The 12,155-nt window shown below is 46.1% G+C and overlaps 1 protein-coding gene across 1 annotated transcript in view; it reads right to left on the reverse strand.

Annotated features, from left to right (window-relative positions):
- The window catches only part of SLC12A8 (solute carrier family 12 member 8), a 46,273-nt gene that overhangs the window by 17,765 nt on the left and 16,353 nt on the right, over positions 1–12,155 (reverse strand). The window contains exon 5 of the mRNA XM_036386854.2: positions 6,109–6,222. Coding sequence (XP_036242747.1) covers positions 6,109–6,222 — 114 coding nt within the window. The remainder of the gene's footprint in view (positions 1–6,108; positions 6,223–12,155) is intronic.

Below are 12,155 nucleotides of genomic sequence, written 5' to 3' on the forward strand. Positions count from 1 at the left end.
GCCTAAAAAATTACCATCTAAAGAGCAAGAGAGGGAAACAAGATGAATCAGAGGATTAGAGTCTCTACATTAAGATCAGAAAGCCAAGGTAGATTGGTTAAGGGGCTTTGTCCATAGCTGAAGGAGGAGTCATACCAGACTTGTCAAGAAAACAGAGATTCCCTTGTCACATTATCCCAAAAGTTTTCTTAGAAGACTTCGGGTATGTGCTATAAATAAAAATAAATAAATAAAAATCTATGATTTAGAATCCTGATGAAAATTTGGACAATTCGAAGGCAGGACCAAATACTTTAGGATGCTAACTTGTGCCCATCACTGTTCCCCCCTGGGATGTCAGACCAATGTCTCCATAAGGACACGTGGGCCAGGAGCCAGCCAGCAGTGCTGATGGCATGGTCCCTGGGGCCAGGGTGAGATCACCCCAGAACAATGGCAAGGAGGATGCCAGCACCATGGCACTCACAGCATCTGGCAGCCCCTGCAGCAGGGACTGACCACACGCCAGTCCACCGTGGCTGCCAAGGCCAGCAGCCATTCCTCATGTTCAGAGGGCATAAGAATGACAAAGTCAGTCTCTGCAGCTGCAAATCTGAGTGACTACAGCTCCAAATCAGCAACAGCCCATTGCATTTTAAACTCAAACACTGATTGCTGCTTGGAGGGGTTTTTCCCCAAGATGAAGGATAGACAAGAGCTGTGGGACCAATCTCAGGGTAAAGGGGACAAATCCAAATCAGCCAATGGATGGCCTCCCCATTCCCTACAGACCCTGGCCTTTGATGGGCTGTCAGCAATGGCTGGGTTGCTAATCATGGAACACAAACTCTGCTCTGCTCTGTCCCAGGCACTCCTGTGCATCTTCATAGCCCCATCTCCACATCTGCCCAAAGGGAATTGTAACACCTCCCCTCCTCACTGCTGTGCCGTGAGGACAGCATACAAATGAGCACAAGGCACTCTCCTGCTGCCAAACACACCCAGGGCTTATTATTTATTTATTATTAATGCTTTTTCCTTGATCATCTCTTTTTTTTCCCCCTGATCAGTCCACTGACCAGCCATCTTTTCCTGTCATCTCACCACGGAGCCAGAGCCCTGACAACTGTTCCCTGGTCCCCACAGAATCCTGGCATTCCTCAGCTCCTGGAAGAGCTTTTCCTCCAAATTCAGACCAGATTTGAATCCTTGACACCATACTGAAAGCATTACAAATCAAGTTCTTAATTTTCTCCTGGAAGACTATTTTGTGGATATGCTTCTGAACAGCACAGCTAAAAGCCTGTCAGCTGCTCTGGTTTTCTCTAGATAAAGATTCTGTGCAATATTCAAGCCCTGCTCCTTTCAAACAGTTACACAACAGGCTTAGCTAGAGGTAAGAAAAGTTAGGAAGGCAAAAGTCAATGGAAACGGTCACAAATATCCTAAATAAATTCTCTGTGAAGCACTCTTTGATGACATGCTACTTTGCAATTCAGAGACAAAGCAGAAAACAGAATTCTCTGAATTTTTTATTCCAAAGGGAGTAAACTATTGTCAGAAGGACAGCTGTTAATCTCATGTGCTTCTTGGCCAAGTTTCTCAAACATCTGGCACCACCTTTAAATCTTCCAGCTTGAGTCACCTCTTCCTCATCCAAACTCCTGCCTCAGCAAAGCACTGGGGAAACACCAAAATGGCATTTTCTGGACTGAACATAAAAAAGCTGAAGACGTGAGTCATCGGCACAGCGATGACTGCACAGCCTGGGCTGCCTCCCTGCGTCCCTCCCACAGACCCACACACGCTTGGGAGCAGCCAGGAGATGACTTCCCAGGGCCCACATAAAGAGGATTTTGAGGCTGGTGATTGACCTCCTGCCCAGCAGTGACCAGGGGTCACACCCAGGCCACTGCACACCACTGGCTTCTGTCAGGGCTCCCAGGAGGTCACCAGAGTTTCATGGGTTCCACAACCAAAGGTCAAGGCCACCAAAGAGGGAAGAAACTCAGATATTCTCAGCTACTCAGGCCAAATCCATCTCCTCTGTGCTGCACTTATGACTCTGACATGACCAGTGCAAAGGTGTGGACAGTCTGGTAGTACAGATGTATGGACAATATCAGAGCCACCTCTCCACTACCAGCAGCCTTTTAAACCCTTTGAGTTAACAGGTTTTCCTGAACAAATCAGTTTTTCCTCTGAAAATGCTCTTTTTTCTTTCAAGTTAAGAACACGTATGGCAGGCAGTGCAGACACTGAACTATCGCAACACTCATTGCAGATTCCTTCTGCGTGTCCTTCCTAGCAGTCAAGGTAGGAAGAAATTGGGATGTACCTTCCTTCAGACACAGGTCTATCCCTAGGGAAATGGCCAATCCCTTCTGAACTCAAGCAATCATATCTGCCGATTCTCCATGGAGAAAATGATCCACCTCTCTGTTTCAATGAGATAGCAGGCTGGATTTTCCACACTGGCTATTATCTTAGAGAGCAGCAGATAGTGACAAAGCTTCTGGACAAAGAAGCATGAAAACACAGTCAACCCAGCCAGGAAATTATGGCTGAGACAGTCTGTACGTTGCTGCTATTCCCAGTGTAATCTGGTCCTGGGCATCATCCAGGGGGTGGATGTGTGCATGAGGGGACCACCTACACTGTGTGTCAGGCACAGCCACCAGCCCCACCAGCCATGGTTTATAGCTGCAGATATGATCACTCTGCAAACGCTCAGTGCGCTTCTCAGTGAACATACTATAAAATATAAAAGGTGATTTTTTTCCTTCACCCAGGAGGTGAAGAATGGAAAATCTTAGATAAGGCTTGTAGCTAATTTTTTTAAAGGGCCAACTTCTCCACTGATGTAAGCTGGCACCTTGCCATAGACTTCAATGGAGTTGTGCCAGTTTACATCATCTGATAACTTAGCCCAAAACGTCTAAATCTATTTGCTGTCATTTTGCAAGTGCCAGATATGGTTTATTTCAGAACTGGTTTCTGTGCAGTGATATTTTCCACTAACACTGCTTCAAATGACATCTTACTTTCTTCTATCACAAGACAACACACTTCTTTCATTAGACAGAAAACCTTGGGGATTTAGTAGAAAAACATTTTTTGCACAACAGAAACAGCATTTATCTTAATTCTAAAATGCACTGATGGCTTCATGGCTGCTGCTGGGAGCTGGCTGTGGGCAGGCTGCCCCTGAGACTCCCTCCCTGTTGAAAATCCCTGGCTGGGTGGGAGTCCAAGTGTTCACCTATCACAGCACAGCAGCAAAATGTGTGCACTGAGAAGGTATTTACATACATGCAGAAGAACATCTGGTCAATGCACAGCACCTCTACAGGGGCATGTTCACATCTTCCACAGCTATATTTCAGTCTTTTGACTGAAGCCAGCAAATCCCAGTCTTCTGTGCCCATGCTCTCCCATTTAGGCCAGCTCTAGATGTCTGTTTCGGATCCCTTGGCTACTTCCCTATGATTAAATTACAAACTTTGGGGAATTCGGCCAGCTGCACTGAACATCCAGCTGAAATGGTTTAAACAGCTATTGCACAGGTAGCAAACAGACCAGCCTCTGCTTACCAGTGCTCAACCCTAACACTGGGGTAACTTCACTCTCACTGCTGGAGTCATACCAGTAAAACACAGAGGAACAGAGAAAACAACCTGACCTGGAGCATCCCAAGGAGGATGCTCCTAGGAGGCAGCATGATGCTACTGGTCTGCAAAAGGCTGGGATGACCATCCTTGGCCCATCAGTTGAAGCATATCCCCAGCTGCTCCTCCTGCCTGTTTGGTCTGGCAAGGGTCTCCCCACAGGTCCTGCTCCCCCTTCCTGAAGTGGCTGCCCCTCTTTGCTATTACAGCTACCAGCCTGCATTTCACATTTCTCTTTCACTGCTGTGTCTGGTGGAAATGGGCAACTTACAGCCCCTTCTCAATGTATCCCAGAGACCAAACTCAAACTGGTTGAATTTAGATAGCCATCTCAGAGACAGAGGAAGAAGCCTATCCTGAAGAGATCAAAATAGTTTCACTTCAAAGAGGAACATTTCATCTCAAAAGGCCCAAACAATTGTTTCACAATTTCCGAAATATTCTTTTTTTAAAACTTTGTTATCAAAATAGCATCTTAAATTGTAAGCTAGCATATGCTACAAATTAAAAATAGTAAACACAACATTTTCTAATTAAAGATAAACAGAACATTGCTGTGGATCAAAGAACTGTTTCAAACTGGCTCAATGTAACCCCTCAAAACTAAACAGCATATTGTTTTGCTGAAACTCTCCCCAAATTTCTGTTGTATCTTAAGGCAAAGGATTTTGCTTCCAGTGGTCACTGTGGGGGTTCCAGCAGAGGTGGGTGCCACTGAGGTGGGTGGTGGGGAGGGCCACAGGCTGGAGGGGACAGCCTGGGAGCAGTGCTAGCCTGTCCATGTCATTCCTCTGTGCCACTTTTGCTCACCCTCTGCATCACGCTGCCTGCCCTGAAGCAGCAGCACTGGCAGCAGAGAAGTCTTGACTCCCTGAAATCCTAGAAATTTCTTAATCAGACCATAACCTCTTCCATGCAGAGTACCAAACACAGACCTGCATTTTTTGAGGCTCCTGAGCTCCACAGTGCTCCAAACAGCAGTGACAGGAGTGATAGTGATGTTATATGGTACCACTGGCACTGCTACTCTGAAGGAATAATTTAAATCCTGTAAATAACCAAGCAATTAAAAAGAACACATGAAAAAGCTGTGCTAACAACCAAAGTAATTATACATTATCCCAAACTGTATTTTCAGAGAATGTTTGACATTACTACTGGCGTTACTACTGCTAACTAAACAGAGCAACAGGCTGCCAGGGCTTTAAGCAAATTGTATCTATTAGTTTTGGCATTCTTCCTAGCAGCCAGGCATTAGCAGTGACAAAAAATCATTTAATATGGCTAATCATGGCAATTTTCTGCACAGTTTTGTTTTCTGGTCCTTCTTCTATAACCAAGGAACCAGAAAACAACCTGCTTTCCTGCACCAGACAGAGCTCATGAGAAAGTTTTTTTTCTATTGGGTACTCACTTAGGCCAATCAAAAATGACAACAAAAAAGAGGGCAGAAGACATCTCTGTGGTGCCAATAGTTCAGGAAGGTGAGTTTTCCAGGAGGAAATCTAGAGGGGTAATAGCCAGACTGATAATGTGGGAGAGAGGATCTCAAAGAAAAATTTGAAGTCCTGCACTAGGTGCACCTGACAAAGTGACTTCTGCAACCCAACCATTCCTCCAGTCCCATCTGTTTCACAAAACACTTTAATTTGTCTCCTTGTACCACAGCAATTCTGCAACTTCCAGTGAGTTACTTAGAGCTGATCCTCTGAAAATTCATTCTGTAATCCAAGGATTCATCACTATGGAAACTGCTTATAATCAGTACTTTTTATAGTTTAAAACACCCAGCATCAACAAAAGGTATTGTAACTTCAGCTGATAGCTACTGCATTCCCACTGGAGATTGTCAGCTCTGGAAAGGGGACATGCATCTCCCTGGTATTTAAGGGAATGGATGATATGAAGGTATCTAATTAAGCTCCTAAATATGAGATGAGCTCTGCTGACGGACAAGGATGAACCTGTGACACCACACAATGAGTGGTGGGTCCATCATGGGCAATGGCATCAGCCCAGCTCAGCCACCTGCTAAGGTAAGGATGGAGAGAAAGTCCTCCTGTGCTCTTCCCACTCTCCCAGTGCAATAAAGTCATAAGGCTCATCTGATTTGATACATCATGATCAGTTCTTTTAGACAGGCTTGATACCTTCTGTCCTGACAGCATTGGCCAAGATCAGTGCCTGAGCCTTGTCTTTGGCAGGGGAGGATTTACAGAACCACATCAACCCACAGAGCTCACCAGCAGTGTCTAACCACAGAGACAGAAGAGCAAGTGAACAAGACAGGAGTGCAAAAAATTTGAGATGCTGGAGGGAAGCCTGAACATTTGAATTGACCACTTGGGTCTGCTACAGCCAAGTGCAGTCCTGCTCATAGCCGAGGAGCTCCCCTGGCTTCTGCTCATCTCCGAGATGTTCCTGTGGAGGAAAAAAGGCTGAGGACAAAACCGAACTGTACCTGTGGCAGCTGGGAAAAACACTCCAAAAACAGTGAAGAAGGACTCCCCCTGGCTGTAGTCTGGCAGGGTGTTGTTGAACATCAGCTCTTGGGAGTAGCCAACGAAGCCGCGCTCTGTGGAGACATGGAGGGCGAGAGGAGAGCCCCAGGAGCCCCCCAGATGCTCTCAGCACCACCCCCCTCTAAACACATGCACCTGCAGGGGCTGCCTGCAAGCACCACCTGAAAGGACTAACATCAACTTATATGGTGGGGAGAAGGTAGAAACCAGGGCTGCCACTCCTGCCCCATCTTTCTAAGGTCACACACACAAGTTTTGCTTTGCAAACAAGTTCACAGAAGACAAGGGAGGGGGAAAGCGATGGGTGGGGTACCAATGTCATGCACCTGATTTGCTGGGTGTGTAATGGAGGATCCTGCTCCCTCACTGCACACTTGAAGGATGGCTCAAATCCTTTCACAGACCTCAATTTGTTAGGAAGGGTTAAGCCTGACAGCTGGCATGCAAAGCATTAATTAGGAAAGTTTTCAGGTGCCTATAGACAGAAAAGATAACTCACAAAAGCAGGTTAAGGAATTAATGCGTGTGACTATAATAATTTCATTTTTAACAGGCAACATTGCCTTTTGTTAGAATATCTTGATCTGTGGAAACTTCTCCTCCCTGTCAGTAATCCAAATGCTTATGCCAGCTGGGGGTGGAAGGTGAGCAAAGTCGGTTCCTTTTTTTCTTCTGCCACTACAATCTATTTCCACAAGACATGTGACTCCAATAACTTGAATTTTCTCATTAGCAGGCAGGATGTTGTTTATGGCCGCACAGGGTGATGGCCAGAAATTAAAAAGAGACTCCATCAAAGCTGTCCCATGCCTCAAAGACAACATTAATGATGTTTGGACAATAGATTAAAACAGAACATTAAATCAGACCTCTGAGCACAAGACATATCCATTTAAAGTCTCAGAATATAACTAACCACAGAGCTTTGAAGTTTTCACAGAAAACCCTACAGATAATCAAAAGTTTCCTACTACATCTGCATTCATTGTGTTGCCCAAACATGGATGGAAACACACTGACAGAAGAAGTGTCCTGCTGCTAGGCTTTGTAAAAGCACTGGCTCTCTTTGCTAGGAACAAGTCCCAGATGAGATTTACAGGGAACAAGCTCAGTGCAACACACTGACCTCTGGACCTCACAGATGTCTGCAGAAAGTGCAGTTTCTGGAGAAATAGAGGGGGAATTTGTGTAGGCTGTATGTTCCTATAAGTCCAGACCCGTGTGGCTTCAACCAGAATTGATGCTCATGACAGCACAGCCCATGGCCAGTCTGCAGAGCTCCCACCAAACTGCTTGAGGGAAATGTTGGTCCTTGGCCAAGGATTTTTCACCAAGTATGTGCTCCTCAGAGAAATGTTAATTTTTCATTTTAAAACTGAACAAAATACCCATCTCACCCCACAAAGATCTGCAGACCTTCTCCAACCAGAGCTTTGAAGAAGCAGCATCAAATACATCCATGCCACTTGATAAAAGTTTTCCCACTGATTCATAAAAATCTCCAGTGGAGGGAACTGTAGCCTCTCTTGATGGCTTACTCTCACATATTCCTATCATTCAGGTTTTCCCTAATCACAAATTTTCCTTTTCATACCACTTGCCCAGTTTGTGGAGGCCATCTGAAATCCTGACCCTCTCTGCCAGGCTGCTGTGAGTTCTTCCCAGCTGGGGTTCATCTTCAGAGTGAATCTGCACTTTCCCTTTTCCATCCTCCAGGAAGTTAAGAAAAATGCCAAATAACATCAAACCAAAACCAGACTGTTGCAGAACCTCACCAGGCACAGCATCCTGCTTTGTAAGCAAACCATCTCCAACTGGGGTCTTCCAATGGTGTTTTGGGGCTATATAATTCAAATGAGGCACTTTGGGTGCCTTCTGTTTCCTTCCTCATACAAAAGGCCAAGTGTGCAGACCAGTTAACAACGAGGCTACATTTTCTGTGGTACCATTTTGGCCATATTATGGCCACACACCGACCATGAGACCCTGAGTCCAATGTCTGACCTGCACCTGTGTGCCTCTGAGCCCTATCAACCTTGAGAAATTAAATGATCCCCTAGTGCTCCATTCATTTGCATGTTGTTCCCTTTCCTACTTTATTTCCCTAGGTGGAAGTCCTCAGTGGAAGAGACAAAAGCCCAAAGCCATGGCAGATGTCACTGGCACCACAGAAAACAACAGTCATGGGTTTGTTGAAAGAGCCACAGGATGTGCCTACAACGCTCTCCCACTTCTGCTTCCTCTCCCCACAGCTCTGGCAGGTGAGAGGCCATTCCACATTTCCCTTGTATAAAGAAACCAGGAACCTTATTGACTAATTAAAGAGAAGTTCATCCAAATGTTAGTTGTTATTGCACCCTCATTTCTCACTCAATCACCCTCCTGTGAAGCAAACCTCCCATCCCTTTTGATCAGACTAGGATCTGCAGTCACCACCAATTTAGGGGCACATGAGCATGGGGCTGAGGACAACATGCTGGGAGCATCTCCTGCCTGCCCACGTGCCTGTGACCAGTGCAAGACATCTGTGACCTTTCAGCTTATTAATATTAATGCCACTAATTGTAGCTGACAGGGCAATTGGGCTAAAAATCATCCAAAACAAAACAGGAACCAGCAACGGAGACGGATCGGTGAAACCAGCAGAGGCCTCGGTCAGTTGTTTGCAGAGTCAATTATCCACATCCCATGGAAAGTGCACTTCAAAAGGAAAAGCTTCGGAAGGAGGAGGGAAGGAAATGTGATAGGGTCTATATTTGGCACTCTGATCTTCAAACAAGGCAAGATCATTTTATACATTTTTCTGTAAGGAGATCTTTTTCTCCTTTCTCTTTTTCAAACCAGATTGCTCCCTCCTTGTTCATTACAAAATGTTTGTCTGAAAAATTTTGCTCTCAATCAATTTATGCAAACCCACAGCCTCTAAATCCTGCCTTTAATGATCCTGCTCTCAGCTGGCTTGCAGAGGGCTGGAGCTGAAGTGCTATAAACAATCTTCCCTGTGTCATCCTAGAAGAAAAGAATCCGGTTCCTTCTCTGTGCCATGTCAGCCTTATGGGAAATGCACAATAAAGAGCAGTAACAATTTATTTTCATCATTAGATACTCAATAAGTAGAAAGCAAATAATGCATTTCTCAAATGGTTGAGCTGATCTAAATAAGCAATAGGGAAAAAATTACTCAGAGCAACATCTGAACTATTCCTGTGATTCTTCACAAATCAAGTCCTTCCAGTTGCTCTTACTAAAATGATAAACAGTAAAAACCACCGAACAAGTTTGAAATGGAAGAGCTTTCAGGACAAGCATCCTCCATTCACCTGCACAGGGGGATCACAGGAGCCTGTACACCAGCCTAATGTAGCCAGAGGAGGAGGAGGAAGATGGTCACAACTCTGATGTCTTTCTATCCGTCACAGATGCCTGGGAGGAGGCACCAGATTTCCTCTGGTGGCCACTGCTGCATCCCCTCTCTTCCCCGGTGGGTTTGGGCTTTTCTTGTACTTTCTCCTGCCTCTCACCCTGTAGAAGAGCATGAAACCATGAGGTTTTTGGCACTCAGGACTCCCCTTATGAGGGCAGCCCCTCCATGAAGCCCAGGGTTCCAGAATGGGAACTCAAAGAGGTTGGAGCAGGGGCTCAAGGAGAAGCTGTGGTTACACAGGGTCAGGCCATTATGCAACAGCACAGAGCACGGCAGCACTGCCAAGTTCCAGGCAACCTGGAGCTCATTACAGATTAGTTAAGTCTTGGCCAAATTCAATAAGCCTGTTCACAAGCTTAAGGTTAAGTAAAGCCTGGCACCGAGGCAGGGGCTAAATAGTGCAAAAATGGAAAACCACCTTAAGAAAAAGCTCCCTGAAGACAGTCCCATATTGCACTCTGCTTGTGATTAGAGATTTTAATTACAAAGGTGAACGGTGAAGGCTTGAAATGGTGAGATTTTTTTTCTTTTCCAAAATAAGTGAGCCCACACATTCCCTCCTGGAAGGTACTTGCTGAGATTTGCTTTCAGGGGAACAGCTGGAAGTGTTTGTCTTGCAGCACATTTCCCAGGTCTGACCTCAGCATTTTCAGGATCCTGTGTGATGTGTAAGACGTGGAGTGCCAAAGAATAATTATATATCCTTGGCATAATTATCTCTGCTCTCTATCTTTTTCCCATTTCTTCTTCCACCACTAAACCCTTCTGGCATAAGTTCTGAATTCCAGCTGTTTGCCTTGGATGCCAGTCCAAGCACACACCCAGAACGAGGTCCTGGTGTGGGTGCTGCAGATATCTGAGCACACCACTGTGGAGAAACCGGGAATGGTGCTCACAGCCATCCTCATCTGAACACACAGTAACATAAAGTTCCACTCCTCACCAACCACATGGTTACATTTTCCCTCTCCAAACTCTTAGCCAAGGGCAAGGTGCAAGTCCAGAACTTCGGAGCTGTTGACTCCCCCTTGGGCAAGTCAAGCCCTGTCAGGCTGGTAACTCTCAGAGGCTGTGGTCTATCAGGTGACTGTTGGGTGTCCTAAACCAAATTGATTCCTACATAGGCTGGAATGCTCTGGAGCAGGGAAGGAGTGAAATTCTCCCCCCAAAAACCCCTGAAATACAAATTCTTCTCCTGCCTGCAGAATAAGCTCAATCATAGTCTGGTGGTGACCAAACTCTCCCAAACACACATACAACCCACAGCTTATCACATGAGAGCAGCATATTCACTTGTCAAAGGAAAGTTAGGCATGTCTGGCTTAAATGAAGTGACATGTGGATGCCAAAGCACCACTAGCAGTAGGTTTTTCAGCATCTCAGTGAGCAACTGCATATGCACAGGGTTCACCATCCACACAGGAACTGTGGATGTGCATAGATGGGTGCAAAGCCATGAATGGTGCCCAAACCCCAAAGACTTTATCTTTCTGTTCCCCAAGCCCTCATGCAAACACTGAAATTTAACTTCAGGCGGCAAACAGCACAGGATCATGTGATGTAACAGCTCTGAAAGATGCTGTGCACCAGCACAGCCATGTTCTGGGTGGCTCTGGATTTCCTCAGTGAAGTGCTGGATGTGCCAGAAAATGACATGGGTCCAGCTGACCACAGCCACAGCCCTGCAGTGACACACGGGGCAATGGGCACTGAAAATGGTGCACCTCTCCAGTGGATTGGCATAATCAAAGAGGCATGAAGAGGGCACCATGGTCACAAATAACACTTGAATCACCTTTCCCAACAGAATGAAAAATCAATCAAAGCAGTGCAGTCACAAGCCTCCACATCCCTCCATGCACACACCTGGCTTCCTGTGTTTGGGCTCATTTAACAGCAGCATTAACAATCACATTCCCAAGCTCTTCCAAGGCTGGCCTGTTCCTGTAGCCATGCCTTCACAACTACCCAGCTCCAGCTCCCAACATCCTCACAATATTTTTTCCCAGGCAAGTCCAACACTACCACTGCTGATCCCAGGCACTGCCCTACAGCTGCCAGCCTGGAACAGGTCAGGTGCAGGCAGAAATGTATGAGAAAAATGTGGAAAGTTTGGGAAGGAAAACAGGCAGAGGGCGGTAATGCTGGAGGGGGAGAGAGGACAGTGTGGTGGGTTTCTCATGCTGCCAGTCCACTGCTCAGTCCACTTGCTGTGGGCTGGCACTCAACCTGCAGGATGCATTAACAGATTTTCACCAGAAAGTCCCAGTTCTCCAAGGGAATGATGAGGGAACTGATGAGTCATGGAAGCAGAGGGCGCTGGGCAGCAGAGCCACGCTGACAAGAGCAGAGAATAAACATGACCTTTGCTGAACTTGTACAGGAATACAAAAATGTTTTAACACGTTCCAGGACATCTCCTGCTTCACCTTTGGATAGACAGGTTTTGGCTGGAAGACTGGGAAGAAGCAGAAGGAAGCTGAAGAGCTGCAGGGAGCAGAGCATGAGGAGATGGGGCAAACTGATGAGGTTGATGGCCCTGTCTCCTACTGCTGGACTCAC

Source organism: Molothrus ater, chromosome 7 (genome assembly GCF_012460135.2).
Source record: "Molothrus ater isolate BHLD 08-10-18 breed brown headed cowbird chromosome 7, BPBGC_Mater_1.1, whole genome shotgun sequence".
Lineage (NCBI taxonomy): Eukaryota > Metazoa > Chordata > Aves > Passeriformes > Icteridae > Molothrus > Molothrus ater.